This window comes from Pseudorasbora parva, chromosome 6 (genome assembly GCF_024679245.1).
Source record: "Pseudorasbora parva isolate DD20220531a chromosome 6, ASM2467924v1, whole genome shotgun sequence".
Lineage (NCBI taxonomy): Eukaryota > Metazoa > Chordata > Actinopteri > Cypriniformes > Gobionidae > Pseudorasbora > Pseudorasbora parva.
Window position 1 is genome coordinate 23422559 of NC_090177.1, and position 14521 is coordinate 23437079.

General features: G+C 36.6%; 1 protein-coding gene across 5 annotated transcripts in view; it reads right to left on the minus strand.

Moving 5' to 3' along the window:
- The window catches only part of rap1gapa (RAP1 GTPase activating protein a), a 128380-nt gene that overhangs the window by 72350 nt on the left and 41509 nt on the right, over positions 1-14521 (minus strand). For all 5 annotated transcript variants that reach the window (XM_067446281.1, XM_067446277.1, XM_067446283.1 and 2 more), the window contains exon 2: positions 1426-1461. Coding sequence is in view for 1 of the 5 variants with exons in the window: in XM_067446277.1 (XP_067302378.1) it covers positions 1426-1461 (36 nt within the window). In the remaining 4 variants the exon portion in view is untranslated. The remainder of the gene's footprint in view (positions 1-1425; positions 1462-14521) is intronic.

Sequence of the window (14521 nt, forward strand, 5' to 3'; positions counted from 1 at the left end):
CGTCAAAAGTCAGCGCCATGAGTCTGACCATCTTTCCTCAAGTTGTCCTCAATTGCTCTGTGCCTGAAAACGGTGAGGAAGGATGCACGCGTGAAGTCTCTCGTCCTGCAAGCTGTTTGCTAGAGAGGCGGAGACTGATGCAGGCCGGTCCTGAGGTTACACGTGGAGGGACGGATGCCATCGGAGCCGGGAATCTGGTTTATCCGATGGGTTCAGTAGACTGACCTTCAGACTGTTGTCCATCTGCGCCCGACCTTCAGGCTGCTGTCCATCTGCACCTGGCATTCTGAGCAGGCCTTTACACACGGCCTGCCAGCACACACTCTCACTCACACAGACAGGGGCGTGAGAGTGTCGCATGTGTGCCTCAGCGACTCTGTCCTGCCAACACTGCAGAGCTGTCTGCTGTCGCTGTGGCAACAGGGCTGCAGCATGCCCTCTACGCTCCGGACCTTTCTTATCCCAAAACCTCTGCCCACATCAAAAACACTTAATCTGTCTGTTCTCCCTCTGCTTTGAGGCATTCCCTGAGCAGAGTCTATCTATCTATCTATCTATCTATCTATCTATCTATCTATCTATCTATCTATCTATCTATCTATCTATCTATCTATCTATCTATCTATCTATCTATCTATCTATCTATCTATCTATCTATCTATCTATCGTTATATGTCTATACATCTGTATAAATTTGTCTATATATCTGTCTTTCTATCCATCTTTAAATGAATCAATCTGCCCATCCATACGTGTCCATCCATCTATCGATGCATCTATCTATCTGTCTGTCTATGTATACACCTATCCATCTGTCTGCCTATTCATCTATTTGTCCAATCATACATTTGTCTGTCTAGCCATGTCTATCTGTTTGTCTGTCTGTCTGTCTGTCCGTCCATCCATCATCTATCCATCTATCCATCCGTCCGTCCGTCCGTCCGTCCGTCCGTCCATCCATCCCTACAAATGTTTGACTTTTTGAATTTCTTTTTAAAATGTTAAGAAAAAATTAGAGCTGTATGAATTCCCTTGAATTTCAGTTCATTTTTGAATTTATAAAACAATTCTGAATCATGTTTCTCTAAATGAACCTCATATTCAAACTCAGGAATTGAATTAGACTGTAAAATGCATTCTAAATTCAATGGTGCACATCCCTGCAACAATAACCGGAAGGGTTATTTTGACAGGGAGCTTTAAGTTGGCAATACAATATATATCTAAATGGTATTACAAAGGGAAAAGCAGCTACAACAGTAAAGGGCCTTTGGATGGTTTCCTTCCAAGTCACTTACAGCAGACAGAAATTGTCTTTCCTCTGCAACTGTGTCCAGACTTATACCCTTGAGCAAAACAGCATAAAAGCTTGTGGTTTCTGGAACGGCTGAACAGGCTACGTTAAATGAAAAAGACAGTACTTACCACAAACTTCTGGCTCTGGAAAATGTCTTGTCAACTCTGAAAGAACAAAAGACAATTTTAGTCAAAAACTCAATTTATTGCACCTGTGCTCTCTCAACATAGCCTGACAGCAGTAAAGTATTTTTTACTTTCTACTTAGTACACTTTTCAAGTACATACTTTATCACTGTTTTTCTTTGGAAAACTTTTACTTAATTTTATTTATAAAAATATAATATGTTTCATAGTTTATTTCATAGTTTATTTTTTACCTTTAATACTTAATGACATTAAAAATGTAGTACTTTCTTACTTGTACTCAAGTAAAACTTATACAGTAAATGTATACAGTACTACACACTTTTTTGTTAATGAAGGATTAAATGATATTCAATAAGGTATGTAGTGCCGTAAAAACATAAAGCTTTGGAATGTTGTAAGTAAAAGTTTCCCAAAGAAAAAACACTCTGAAAAGTGTAAAAGCGTAGTAAACACTCTGCAACATAGTACAGCCAGTGGTCTGAATTACCAGACGACTGTCCTGGCATACAACTGTTTATGTTGGATTTAGTTTAATATTTATAATTTTCCCTAAACATAAAGTTTGGTTACCATTGCCAAATACTCTAGTTACAGGCATATTAATAACCATTAAAATCATATCCAGAAACTGGTCATATGATTTCAATATGCCAGCCATCATAAGGGGTTTACCTTTCCCATGCAGAAATAAAACAGCATTCATTATAGTTGTTGTTTTTGAATAAATACATTTTAGTGATTTGTTTCTAAAGTGGAACCATTTCTCCTTAGTCCATAAAAAAATACATGAAAAAAGCCAGCGGTGATGTTAATATTTGAATAAAGTGCTTTTTTCCTTAAACTACATGACACATCTCCCAATGCACATTGTATGGGGAAAATGTTGACTCCACCACCAGCAGATGGTGTTGTGATGCAACCCTCGCTTGACAACTGAATTATAGTGTAAATCTGCACATGCATTACAGCAACACGCAAGATTAAAACCGCTTACATCATAAACTGTACAACACGTGGGATGTAAACTGAAAAAAGCAAAAATACGGTGCAACTGTGCACTTGTATATATATTTTCCAGACTCAGTTGTTCTCTACGTGTTTCCCCTGCTGCTGTTTAAATATACTATAATTTATAATTTACTCTTAAGTGCACAACCCCCCGTTCAGTCAGACAGGGCGGCAGAGTACGCAACTTTAAGGCAATCCATCTTTCCAGGAAGCTCTCTGTCATGGATTAGGCTGCATACTCTCAGGACTCATACTATACCAGCTAACATCTGAGGTATTCCTGACCCAGAGCCAGAAATAGATGCAAGGTTGTTGCTCTTAGACACTAGAGCACTAACAGAATGTAAATGGACTGAAAGCATCACTACTGCTTGTGTGTGTGTGTGTGTTTTGTTGACAGCAAAACACCTCCTCATAATAGACAAGAGGACAATTGATGTCACAGATGTTGATAGTCCTCTGACAGCCTCTCGTTTCAAATGAGACAGCTGATGTTAAACACTGACCCCTTTAGAGGCACTCGGAGTCAAGTACATCAAAGGACGTTTCCACAAAGGTACAGTGCTAAAATACATAACTTTATTTCCTGCTTATTTATAGTATATCCTCACCTCAAGTCCATACATGTTTGATGCTGTTGACAAAGCCGAGACAGTGTGTGGTTTCAAAAGGGGAGGTCATTGTTTCCTTTTTTATGTCACGGGCAATGTACAGTCTTTGAACACTGCCTGTCAATAATGTGTTAGAATTGAAAATACTAATATTTTGCCTTGATAATGCTAGAAATTATAATGTGCCACAGATCTGTATTTGTTTGAATATAATAGTCAGTCACAAGCCCGTAGTCCCAGTTTTCATGACGGAAGGCGGCTTAAAAACAGCACAGCCTTTTGCTAAGAAGAGGAGCCTTACACCAACAGTGTCACAGCTTTATTTCATTTACAGTTTCACTCTGACTCATAGCTTGTTTTGTTTGTGTACTACAAAGACAGACAAAAGATGGCTTCCTAAATCCAAGTCATTTGAAAAGTTTGATAAAATATCCATCACTCAGTTAAAGAAAGGCTTTGTTTCAGTTTCATTAGAGGAAAAAAAAATGAACACTGATAACAGTAATTAACCCTCAGCCAAACTGAAACAAATTAGCTGTCACATTTTTTCCATTGAATGCAGGTGACCCAAAGTACAGTGGAGACCTTGGCTCAATTCTCTGTTGCCTTTAGGCACCAAGACTAAAGTATGCACATTTGGATCACACTTCACTAAAACTAGTTAAAAGATGATAGCTCTCACTCATTTAGTTCCAACCCTGTGGGTCTGAATGGAAAATTTGCTAAATCGATTATTTTCATGCTGCTCTTATATAATATTCCGGTATATAACATAAACACGTGTGTGTGTGTGTGTGTGTGTGTGTGTGTGTGTGTGTGTGTGTGTGTGTGTGTGTGTGTGTGTGTGTGTGTGTGTGTGTGTGTGTGTGTGTGTGTGTGTGTGTGTGTGTGTGTGTGTATGTGTGTGTACAGTGTGTATATATATATACACCCCTCCAATGTGTACTATTGTTCAAAAGTTTAGAGTCGGTTATGGCTTTTTAAATGATTCTCAGCAGTCAGCACCATTACTGCAGTCTTCAGTGTTACATGGTCCTTTAGAAATCATTCTCGTAATATGCTATTTTGTTGCTCAAATATATTTCTTATATCATTATCGATGTTGAAAAATTGTGCTGCTTAAAGGGTTAGTTCACCCAAAAATGAAAATGATTTCATTAATTACTCACCCTCATGTCGTTGGACACCCGTAAGACCTTCGTTCATCTTCGGAACACAAATGAAGATATTTTTGTTGAAAGCTGATGACTGAGAAAGGCTTCAAAAAGGCCTCCATTGGCATTCAGTACATTTCTACTGATCCACTCACTACAGTGGCTGTACAATAATTTTACAATGTGACAAAAATAGTTATTGTGCGCACAAAAATCTAAATAACGACTTTATCCGCCAAGTTATTGACGTGAACTCGACGCATGCGCGAGAATATGACGCAGACCCGCCCGCCGTTCAATACATGACCCGGAAGAGGAGGAGCGCCACTAAAGGAAGACAATAATTTGCCAGATAAAGTCATTATTTAGATTGTTTTTGCACACAAAAACTATTCTCGTCGCTTGGTAAAATTATTGTACAGCCACTGTAGTGAGATGGACTTTGTAACGACGTCTTTAGTGCCTTTTATGGGTCTTGTGAGTGGGTCAGTGGAAATGTACTCAATGCCAATGGAGGCCTTTCTGAAGCCTTTCTCAGCCATCAGCTTTCAACAAAAATATCTTCATTTGTGTTCCGAAGATGAACGAAGGTCTTACAGGTGTCCAACGACATGAGGGTGAGTAATTAATGAAATCATTTTCATTTTTGGGTGAACTAACCCTTTAATATTTTTGTGGAAACCATGATACATTTTTTTGGCATTTATTGGAAATATAAATCTTTTACAACATAAAAAATGGCTTTACTCTCATTTTGATCAATTTAATATGTCCTTGCTGAATAAAAGTATACATTTCGACCCCGACGTTTTGGATGCTAGTGTAACTCTCGAAACAAATCAGGGGCACGTTCACACTGGTACGTTTTGCTGCGGTTTCCCGGTTGAATGGCATGTTTCCTGAAAACGGTGTGCAACAGGGTTTGAGATATGTTTTTCTATTGTTTGGTGAGTGTGTCAAAAATGTCAGCCTAATCAGCAGCAACATTTATTAAAAACACAGCTCGCACAGAAGTTTAAAAAGTGTGTCCGCTGCAGCTCGGTATACGCAACTATTGAAAATATTAAAGGGTTAATATAAATCTGTAATTTACAAACCAGAACATTGTAATTTAAATCAGTAAATCCAACAACGCACACTGCTATTTAAGTTGGTCCCTCATACCAACATTCACGGTCTGATCACCGTTACATTTCGCTGTTTGAGTACCCGTCTGCCAGGTTTGGAGTACCTGAGATTAAACTACATTTTGAAGGGGCGGTTCCATGTTTTTTTCCTAGGCTTGGTTGTGTTTATGGGGCGCAGTATAACATGTCTTAATACTTTTTAAAATGTTTTTTATATTTTACTTTTATTCCACACCGCTGTCTCCACTGTCCTTTGAACGGCTCATTTGCTTGCTGCTTCTATGAAGCCCAGCCCTTGGAAAAACGCAATGGTCTTAGATTGATTAGATGGCCAAATGTAGTTTCATGTATTTTTATTGGCTGAAGTGCCAAGCACAGGCTGTCCGGAAACGCCATGCCCCTTACCATTACGGGCAGAAGTCACATCTGTGGTGACTAGACAGGGTTTATGATGTCATCAACCCGGGAAGAAGCTTGTTGTAGTCCAAACCGGCCATTTTTGTAGGCAATAAACTGCCATAACTTTAAAAGATAATATCTCCATTTGCATTGAACTTTCAGCGTGGTAACTTTTCAGATACTGTTTATGCTCAAGCAGCAACATTACACACTAACTAAAGTTAAAAAAGTGAAATTGCATGCAACCACCCCTTTAAGTCATCTATCCTTATCTGCCTGCCTGCAAGCATAGTCTCACATGACACTAAAATAATGCAACATTCATTAAAAAACAGAAGATCTAACATAAAAACAAAATTATGGTAAAACATAAGAGTAAGAAACATAATTATTTAAACAAAATACTTTTAAATGTAAACCGTCACACAGGGAATTCTGAGAATGTCAGTTTACATTTTTTCACTGAAATAATAATTTGATTTACATCAAATATCCGGTTAGATCTTTTATAGTTTTATGTACTTTATATAGAATAGAAACTTTTCCTGTAGCATTTGTTTAATATTTCGACTCAATAGCAGTTTTTACAGGTTTTTTTTTTGCTGGTTTTTATGCTTTTATCCATTTATAAGTCCACAAATATCAAACAAATCCACACAATCTGTTTAACAAAAGGAGACAAACTTCCTGTGTGTAGATTACAAAGCATCATTACTGTCAGTTCTGACGTTTGTGCTGCAGGGACGCTCACAGTCACTCCGGTTTAATTAGCTTCGCCTCATATCCGCAAATAAACAATAAAAGTCCCAGTTGCTCAAACACATAAACGGCACATCATTCAATAGACCCCGAGAGAGTCAAACTACTGAAGCCTGCAGGGAGCACTGGTGCCATGAACCTCTATGTAAATTGTGTGACAGATCTCTAGAAATGTTATTGTTTGCTATATTCATGGGATTTATGAAGTTAATGAACTTGCCAAATGGTCACAAATCAGCGATGACAATAAAAAGATGAGGATATATCAGAACTCGCATCATGGAGTCCACACGAGAATAATAAAACTTGATATTTTTCATCCGTGCCTCATGTTCACCTCCTCTTCTGTTACACACAATCCTCATAAAGGGGAAATTGAGTCAGGGTGTGGTAAAACTATGAACCAAAGCCTCGACTGAGCCAAAATAGCCGCTGAGGTTTACAGTTCAACAGCGTACATGATAGATTTAAGGAATTAGCTGGTTAAAATGAACAGAGGTGTTAAACGCAGACTAAACCAAATATGTGCCTGAATATAGGAATGAGCTTTTGACACTGCAATTCTGTCACAAATATTGTAAATGATATATCTGCGACTATAAATTAATTAAAATGTGACAACAGTTAAAGTTGAAAATTATCTTGTCAACGTCAGGCAGTTTCCTTTTGAATGTTGCGTTTTGTGAATAAATGAATGTTATGCAGGTTAGTTGGATGGATTGATAACTGCAAGCACATCATGAACAACATAGATCGAATACATAATCATATTGTGCTTATCAGTATGTGGAAGTCTCTGTGTTCCTTTCTACTGCAGAACTACAGTAAGGATGTATAATTCTTCAATGGGATTCTGGGCATAAACTAGAGGGTTTTCTGAACCTTATAGAGAGCCGTGGGCCCTTTCTATCAGAATCTTCTGAATTAATGTAATAATGTACTATTGCTGCCCTCAAACCTCTGCAGGCGCACACAATATGAAACTAGCAGGCTGTGTTAGCTTGCTTGTGTAAACTGCAATAAAAGTTTCTGAGTGACTGCAGTATGATACAAAGGAGACTGTCAATATTTGAGACCATAGAGGATATTTTAGTGGAGCTACAGGATAAAAATGACTTACTGAATCAGATATTACAGTTGACTTGGCTCTAACACAAGATCGTTGACCATCACGTCTAAGCGTATGATCCCTCTGATACAGCAACATGGTGTGGGAGCATTATAAAATCATGTATCGAACACTTCAGGGCTACTGGAGTAGAGAGCACAACGATCCTGCTGGATGTCATTTATAATTTAAAAATCGCAATTAGCAAGCCTCATCCAATTATGGTCCAGTTCCTCTCTAAAGGAATGAGAACAATAAAAAGAAATGGAAACTAAATAAATTATTTAAACAAATAAAGTGTGCGTATGTGTGTGTGTTAGCATTTCATGGATTGGACATTTGTGGAAGGTGTTTTCCCCCAATCACAGCCTGAGATGCTGCAGTCCCCCCGCAAACACCGTTGCTGCGTCCCAATTCGCCTACTTATACTAGGCCCCAAAAGTATGTACTCTTTTTGTGAAGAAAAAGTACATACTTTTGAGAGCAGAAAAGTGTGCAATCTTTGGGACATACTACTTCATCATCTTTAACGGACTCGTGTCGCTTAGTTACGTGTATCCCGTCACCGTTTAAACTGCTCTATCAATCATCACACAAATGTAGCCACACGTTGATCTATCATTTGTGGGTCTTTAATTCAGAGAATCTCCTCGTGTTTGCAGTTTAAATAATGATGCATTTAAAAGTTAATGGCCAAATGTGTCATTACAAAAGTTCACAATGCGGCTGCCGGTGAAATATAATGTGGACAACACTGAATAAATATATTTTTGTCAGGTTAAATACTGATAGTTGGTCACTCAAACCCCTTTATCTAAACTTCTCTTAACCGTCAGACTCGAACATCCGTCATGTTTGTAGTTTTTTTAATGCTTTTTATTCGCGTTTGTAGTTCTAATCGAATCCTCTTCCAGCTCGCAATGGGTTGTGGGTAATATCAGCCGTTAGTGCGTGCATCGATCCGAACTTTGAATCCGGACCAGAAATAGTAAACCATCCGGGTATCTTTGGGATACTCTTTTCAACATACTACGATTTAGGACATACTAATTCTATTTTCGAATACTATTTAGTATGAATAGTATGTGAATTGGGACACAGGGCATTTCTAATTTCTTCTGGAGGTGATTTAACCGACAACACCCAAACCGATTTTAAACCCGAGGGGGACCTGCTACTCGCTCATCACCATCTCCCACCAGTCCCTCTAGATCCATCTCTCCTCTCAGTGGCGCAGATCCATCTCACGTCCCATCCAGACGTAGTCTTTGACAAAATGCTATTTTCTCAGCTTTTTGTTTAAAATGTACCCACTTGTAAATCGAAATGTAAATCTAAAATGTAAAAATGTTATTTTTTGCTCACCAAGGCTCCATTTATTTGATCAAAATTACAGTAAAACAGTCATGTGAAATTATTACAATTTAATACAATTGTTTTCTATTTTAATATATTTAAAACATTTTGCTTTACATGACCTTTTGGAAATCATTCCAATATGATAAATTGGACCTTAAAGGGATAGTTCACCCAAAAATGAAAACTTGATGTTCATCTGCTTACCCCCAGGGTATCCAAGATGTAGGCGTGTTTGTTTCTTAAGTTGAACACAAATTAAAATTTTTGACTCCAACTGTTGCTCGTATAATGCATGTCAATGGGGTCTAATTCTAATTCATTCAAATGGGTCATTCCTTTTTGGGTGAACTATCCCTTTAAGAAACATTTCTTCTTCTTATTATTAATGTTAAAAACAGTTGTTCTGCTTAATACTTTTGAAATTGTGATACATTTCTTTCATGATTCTTTATAATAATATATTGAATAATATTCTTTGAATATAAAGTAAAAAAATGTCATTAATGCTGGATCAATTTAATGCATGCTCCTAAATAAATAATTCTTTTTTTTTTATTGCACTGACCATAAACTTCTGATCGGTAGTATATAACACTCTCAATAAAGTACACAAGACATTTCTGAGAAAAATTTTCAAACTCCACATTCTGGTGTGTTTTAAGACATTTAAATGACTTGTGATGAAACATTATGTCATTGTTGACAGACACTAATGTCTCTGAATGTGAGTGTTTAAGGAGGAAAGAGTTACACCTGCTGTCTGGGGAACAGGAGTTAACGGCGAGAACAGCCTTCTAGTCACTGCCAATACACTGTGTACCATAACAAGAACGTTACATAAACACCCATTCATTTTTCATAACTCTAGAACACAGCGGAGCAGAAAAAGACCATGTGTATAAGCAGCGCATTCTTGTCAGTTTTCTTGATAAATAATACATATTTTTCAAATATACAAGCCATATGAAAATCAAAACAGGACTCTATATCCAGCGTAAGCTCAGATGTCAACAAACAGCATCTGAAAGTAGCCACTGAAAGACAGTAAACAGTAACAATACAGTGGATGTACTGTACTGAGACGCTGAAGACATGCAGCAGTACCAGCCGCGAGTCTACAATGTGACAGCCAGATGAATGCATATGGATGCCTTAACACATGCCGTCTGTCTCGCAGTTCTTCAGGTTTCAGTGTCGCCTAGCACATTCGTGTCTTACACAACAGCACAGGTGCAGAGACCCATCCAGACAGCAGCAGCACCTGTCATGCAACATCCCAGAGGGTTGGAATGCATCATACATATGACAGTCAGAGCCGGGACATTTGTAAATTTGACCTAGGGTCTCGGGGGGTGAAATCACAATAAATACATTTTTTCTATGGTTGCTCCTCGCTTATGGAAACTTCTTCCAAAGCACATTAAATCTTGTCAATCTGTGGCAGCTTTTATGTCTAATTTGAATTGACTTTTTAGTAAATTTGACTTTTAAATTCGATTGGAGTGATTTAATTGTGTTTGTGTGGATGTATACTGTGTATGTAATTGCACTTCTAGCCCCCTCCCCCAAAAAAGGGAAAAAAGAAAGAAAGAAAGAAAGAAAGAAAATACCATATTCAGATCTATCTATCTATCTATCTATCTATCTATCTATCTATCTATCTATCTATCTATCTATCTATCTATCTATCTATCTATCTATCTATCTATCTATCTATCTATCTATCTATCTATCTATCTATCTATCTATCTATCTATCTATCTTAAAGCGTTATGCAGTCCTCATAATACATTATTGTGTGTTGAGTCAAAGACTTGCCACTTGGTATTAAAACTTCAAATTTTCTTCATTGCTTGACGGGTCTTTTAGGTCTTTTCCTCTTTGGTTATTTGCTTCAGAAGGCATTTATTAAACCACTGGAGCCTTATGGGTTACTTTTATAATGGATGGATGACTTTTTTGGTCTTCAAATTTTGGGCTGCCATTCACTGCAATTATAAAACTTGGATTAGCCAGGACATTTTTAATGTAACTCTGATTGCATTCATCTGAAATAATGTTATATACACCTAGGATGGCTTGAGGGTGAGTAAATCTGTTGTAATCTTTTTCACATACCAACCCTCCAACTGCGGGTGGATTGAGATTGGGAGCAGTGGCGTGTAACACAGTCACTGATACTAGCCATTTTGGCTGGTTAAATATCTGAAATGCTACTCATTTTGCACAGAATAGATACACAATAACAGCTGCTCTCTCATCTCTCTAAAAGTGACACAAACCTGCCTGTCCTTACTCACTCGTTTCAATTGCTATAGATGAAAATTGTTGGTGTCACAGCAGGGCTTGAATTTTGCTGTGCGATTGTGTGCAATCAGTATTTGTTCTCACATTTGTTCTCAAGTGTGCGCACATAAAGCTACGTATATTGACTATATAAAACAGTATAATGGGTCCGTGCATCAGATCTTAAAGTGACAGCAGTCTAATTTACCAGCTGCCAAATTATGAGATAACATGGTATGGATGTCAAAATTGTGGTCAGTAAAAATGTGGCTATAACTTTGGAATACCACTATACACAGTGGCTGGTGAGCAACACTGTTGATGTCAAGTCTTAATTGCATTGTATGTATATTATGCTCAGTACTGATTGAGGGTACGTTTACAAAACAACGATTTGCTAAAAACTTTTTTTTTTTTTTCATTTTTATTATTTACAAACAACAACATGGCTGATCATACCATTTCTATACCATTTTGTCAGATATACTTCTGTTCAAAGGTTTACGTTTTGTTAAATTGTTTTGTTTCATAAAGAATTATCTTATGCGTACCTAGGCTGGATTTATATGATCAAAAACACAGTAAAACAGTAATATGTTGAAATATTATTACAATTTAAGTTTAATTTATTTCTGTGATACAAGGCAGAATTTTCTGCAGCCATTACTCCAGTCTTTGGTGTCACATGATCCTTCAGAAAAGGTTTTAAATGTCTTTTCTATCACTTATGATCAATTTAATGCATCCTTGCTAAATAAACGTATTAATTCATTTTTTTTTTTAAATCTTTGATTTTAAAATCAAAGTTTTGAAAAGTAGTTTAAATTAAAATATTTTAAATGCTTTAGACATCACAAAATTTACAGTATGAAAAATGTATATTCATTTTAAAAGGAGACAAGATTTACATTTACCGGTGTTATTAAATTATTAGTATTTTTAAAGATTATTTAAATTATATAAAATTATATAATGAATACTGACCAATACAGAAAAAATAAATATCACATTAAATATTACCAACGGTACCAATATACTCTACATTTTATAGATTGCACCAAATTTACTAAATAAATGGTGTATATGGTTTATCAACCAATTCTAGTACTAATTTATCAAATGATGATGGTAAATTCAGTAAATCGGGCCCTAAAGCATAACAGCATGTGGTAAAAAAACAATGCTATTATCGGGTGCAATTCATTTTTAATAAATTCCCCCCTGCTGAAAATGAGTAATGTGTCATTACAGCCATCTATGTGATGTACAGGAAGCGTCTAGCAGCTGCCCTTCAGAACTAATCAACGGTCTTTGTCTCCTCAAATAACACTCACATTAATCCAGACATCTTCAGTCACGTCTTCGATACAGCCGCTGAATGTGAACGTGACTGTAAATTCAGATGAAAATCAGGGGAAGGACAGAGGGGTTAGAGTTGGTTTAGCGACCTTCCTGAGAGAGGTGGATGAGTGGTCACAGAACCTTGAGAGGTGCACACATGGTCTTTGTAATGCAAAGCGAAAACCTCATGTAAACGGTTCAGCTGCCTCTTCAAAATTCCACTTGGATAGCAAACAGAGGATTAGAAAAACGAATGCTGACAAGCACCTTTAATCTTTGACATTAGCTAAATCTGCATTATTTTTGTGGTAATACAAACAAACATGGCAGAATCAAAGGAAAATGGCATGAATAAAGGGCCATTTTTCAACTCTCAAGTCATTTGTTTTGCTAGCCACTTCTTCTCGGTTCGCTTCCTTTCCCATTCTTTACCCCACTAGAACATTGAAATTGGGCAAAAAGAATCTGCTGACCTCCAAGAACTAGTGATCGGCACCACTGGTTGCAAAACAAGTAGCTTTTCCAGATGGCTGTTTCTAAACAAGCTCCACTTAGACTTTTTTTTTCAGAGCTCTGGAGTCAAGTCAGGTGCTAAAGCGAGGGAGAGAGAAGGACAAAAAGAAACAGCATTTCATGATCTGGGACAAAGTCTGGGTCTGCTGTTTATTTCATTAGACTCCATTAAGAGTTCATGAGGCCAGCATAGCATCACCACCAGACTTAATTTAGAAAATGACTCCATCTCTCATTCTGAGATTACCTCTTACTTCTGTATGCAGAATCTGCATAATGTGTCCTCATTCTAACAGAGGCTAGTGGAAGCAGTTTTTTTGTTTCTTCAAGATAGATGGTTGTGGCTTAAAGATCTGGAATGGAAACTCAAGTCACCATCATCAGTTATGCTCTTGGAAACTGCCATGGACAGAGGACTGTACTTGTACTTGTTGGTTACTTTTGATAAAAGCATCTTCCAAAAGTATCCTAATTGTAAACGTCCTCAGTGGCGAATACATAAAGATCTAAAAGAGATACCGTAGTGAGGAAGCCACATCACAATAAGTTATTCTGTTTTTGTCTGGTTCTGTAAACAGGTGCATTTTCCATGAGGCCATAAACACTGCAAAAATGCTTTTCTTACTTAGTATTTTAGTCTTGTTTCTAGTCCAAACATCTAACAATTCTTAAAACGAGAAGCCTTTACTAGACAAGAAAAAGTAATTGTCTTGTATTGGGATAAAATAACTCAAAATTAAGAGAGTTAAAATAAGCTAAATAATATGCCAGCGGGGTAAGCAAAATAATCGTAAAACAACATTATTTTGCTTACCCCACTGGCATATTATTTTGCTTATTTTAAGCAAAAACTCTCTTAATTTTGAGTTATCTTTTCCCAAAACAAGACAATAATTTTTTAATTGTCTGTTAATGTTTCTTAATGTAAGAATTTTTAGAAATGTTGACTAGGAACAAGACAAAAATTCAACATAAGAAAAGCATTTTTGCAGTGAAAACACCAACCACCTGCAAGCAAATCTGTTCACTTGTTATCTAAACCCAGAGCAATTTTAAATGATGGCTCTTAGATTTCACATTCTTCAGGACCAAGAAAATTTCAAAACACAGCCAAAGACAATTTACTAAGCGAAATGAGAAAAAGGATCAATACAGATAATTTCCTTCCATCAACAAAATCAGTGAAGCAAACTATTAAAGGTACTTTAAAGCTGCCCTTTCACAAATTCACACTTACAAATAATCAAAAAAAAAAAGTATGCGTATTTGGCGTATATATATATATATATATATATATATATATATATATATATATATATATATATATATATATATATATATATATATATATATAAATATTATTATATATATATATATATATATATATATATATTATAATATAATATATTA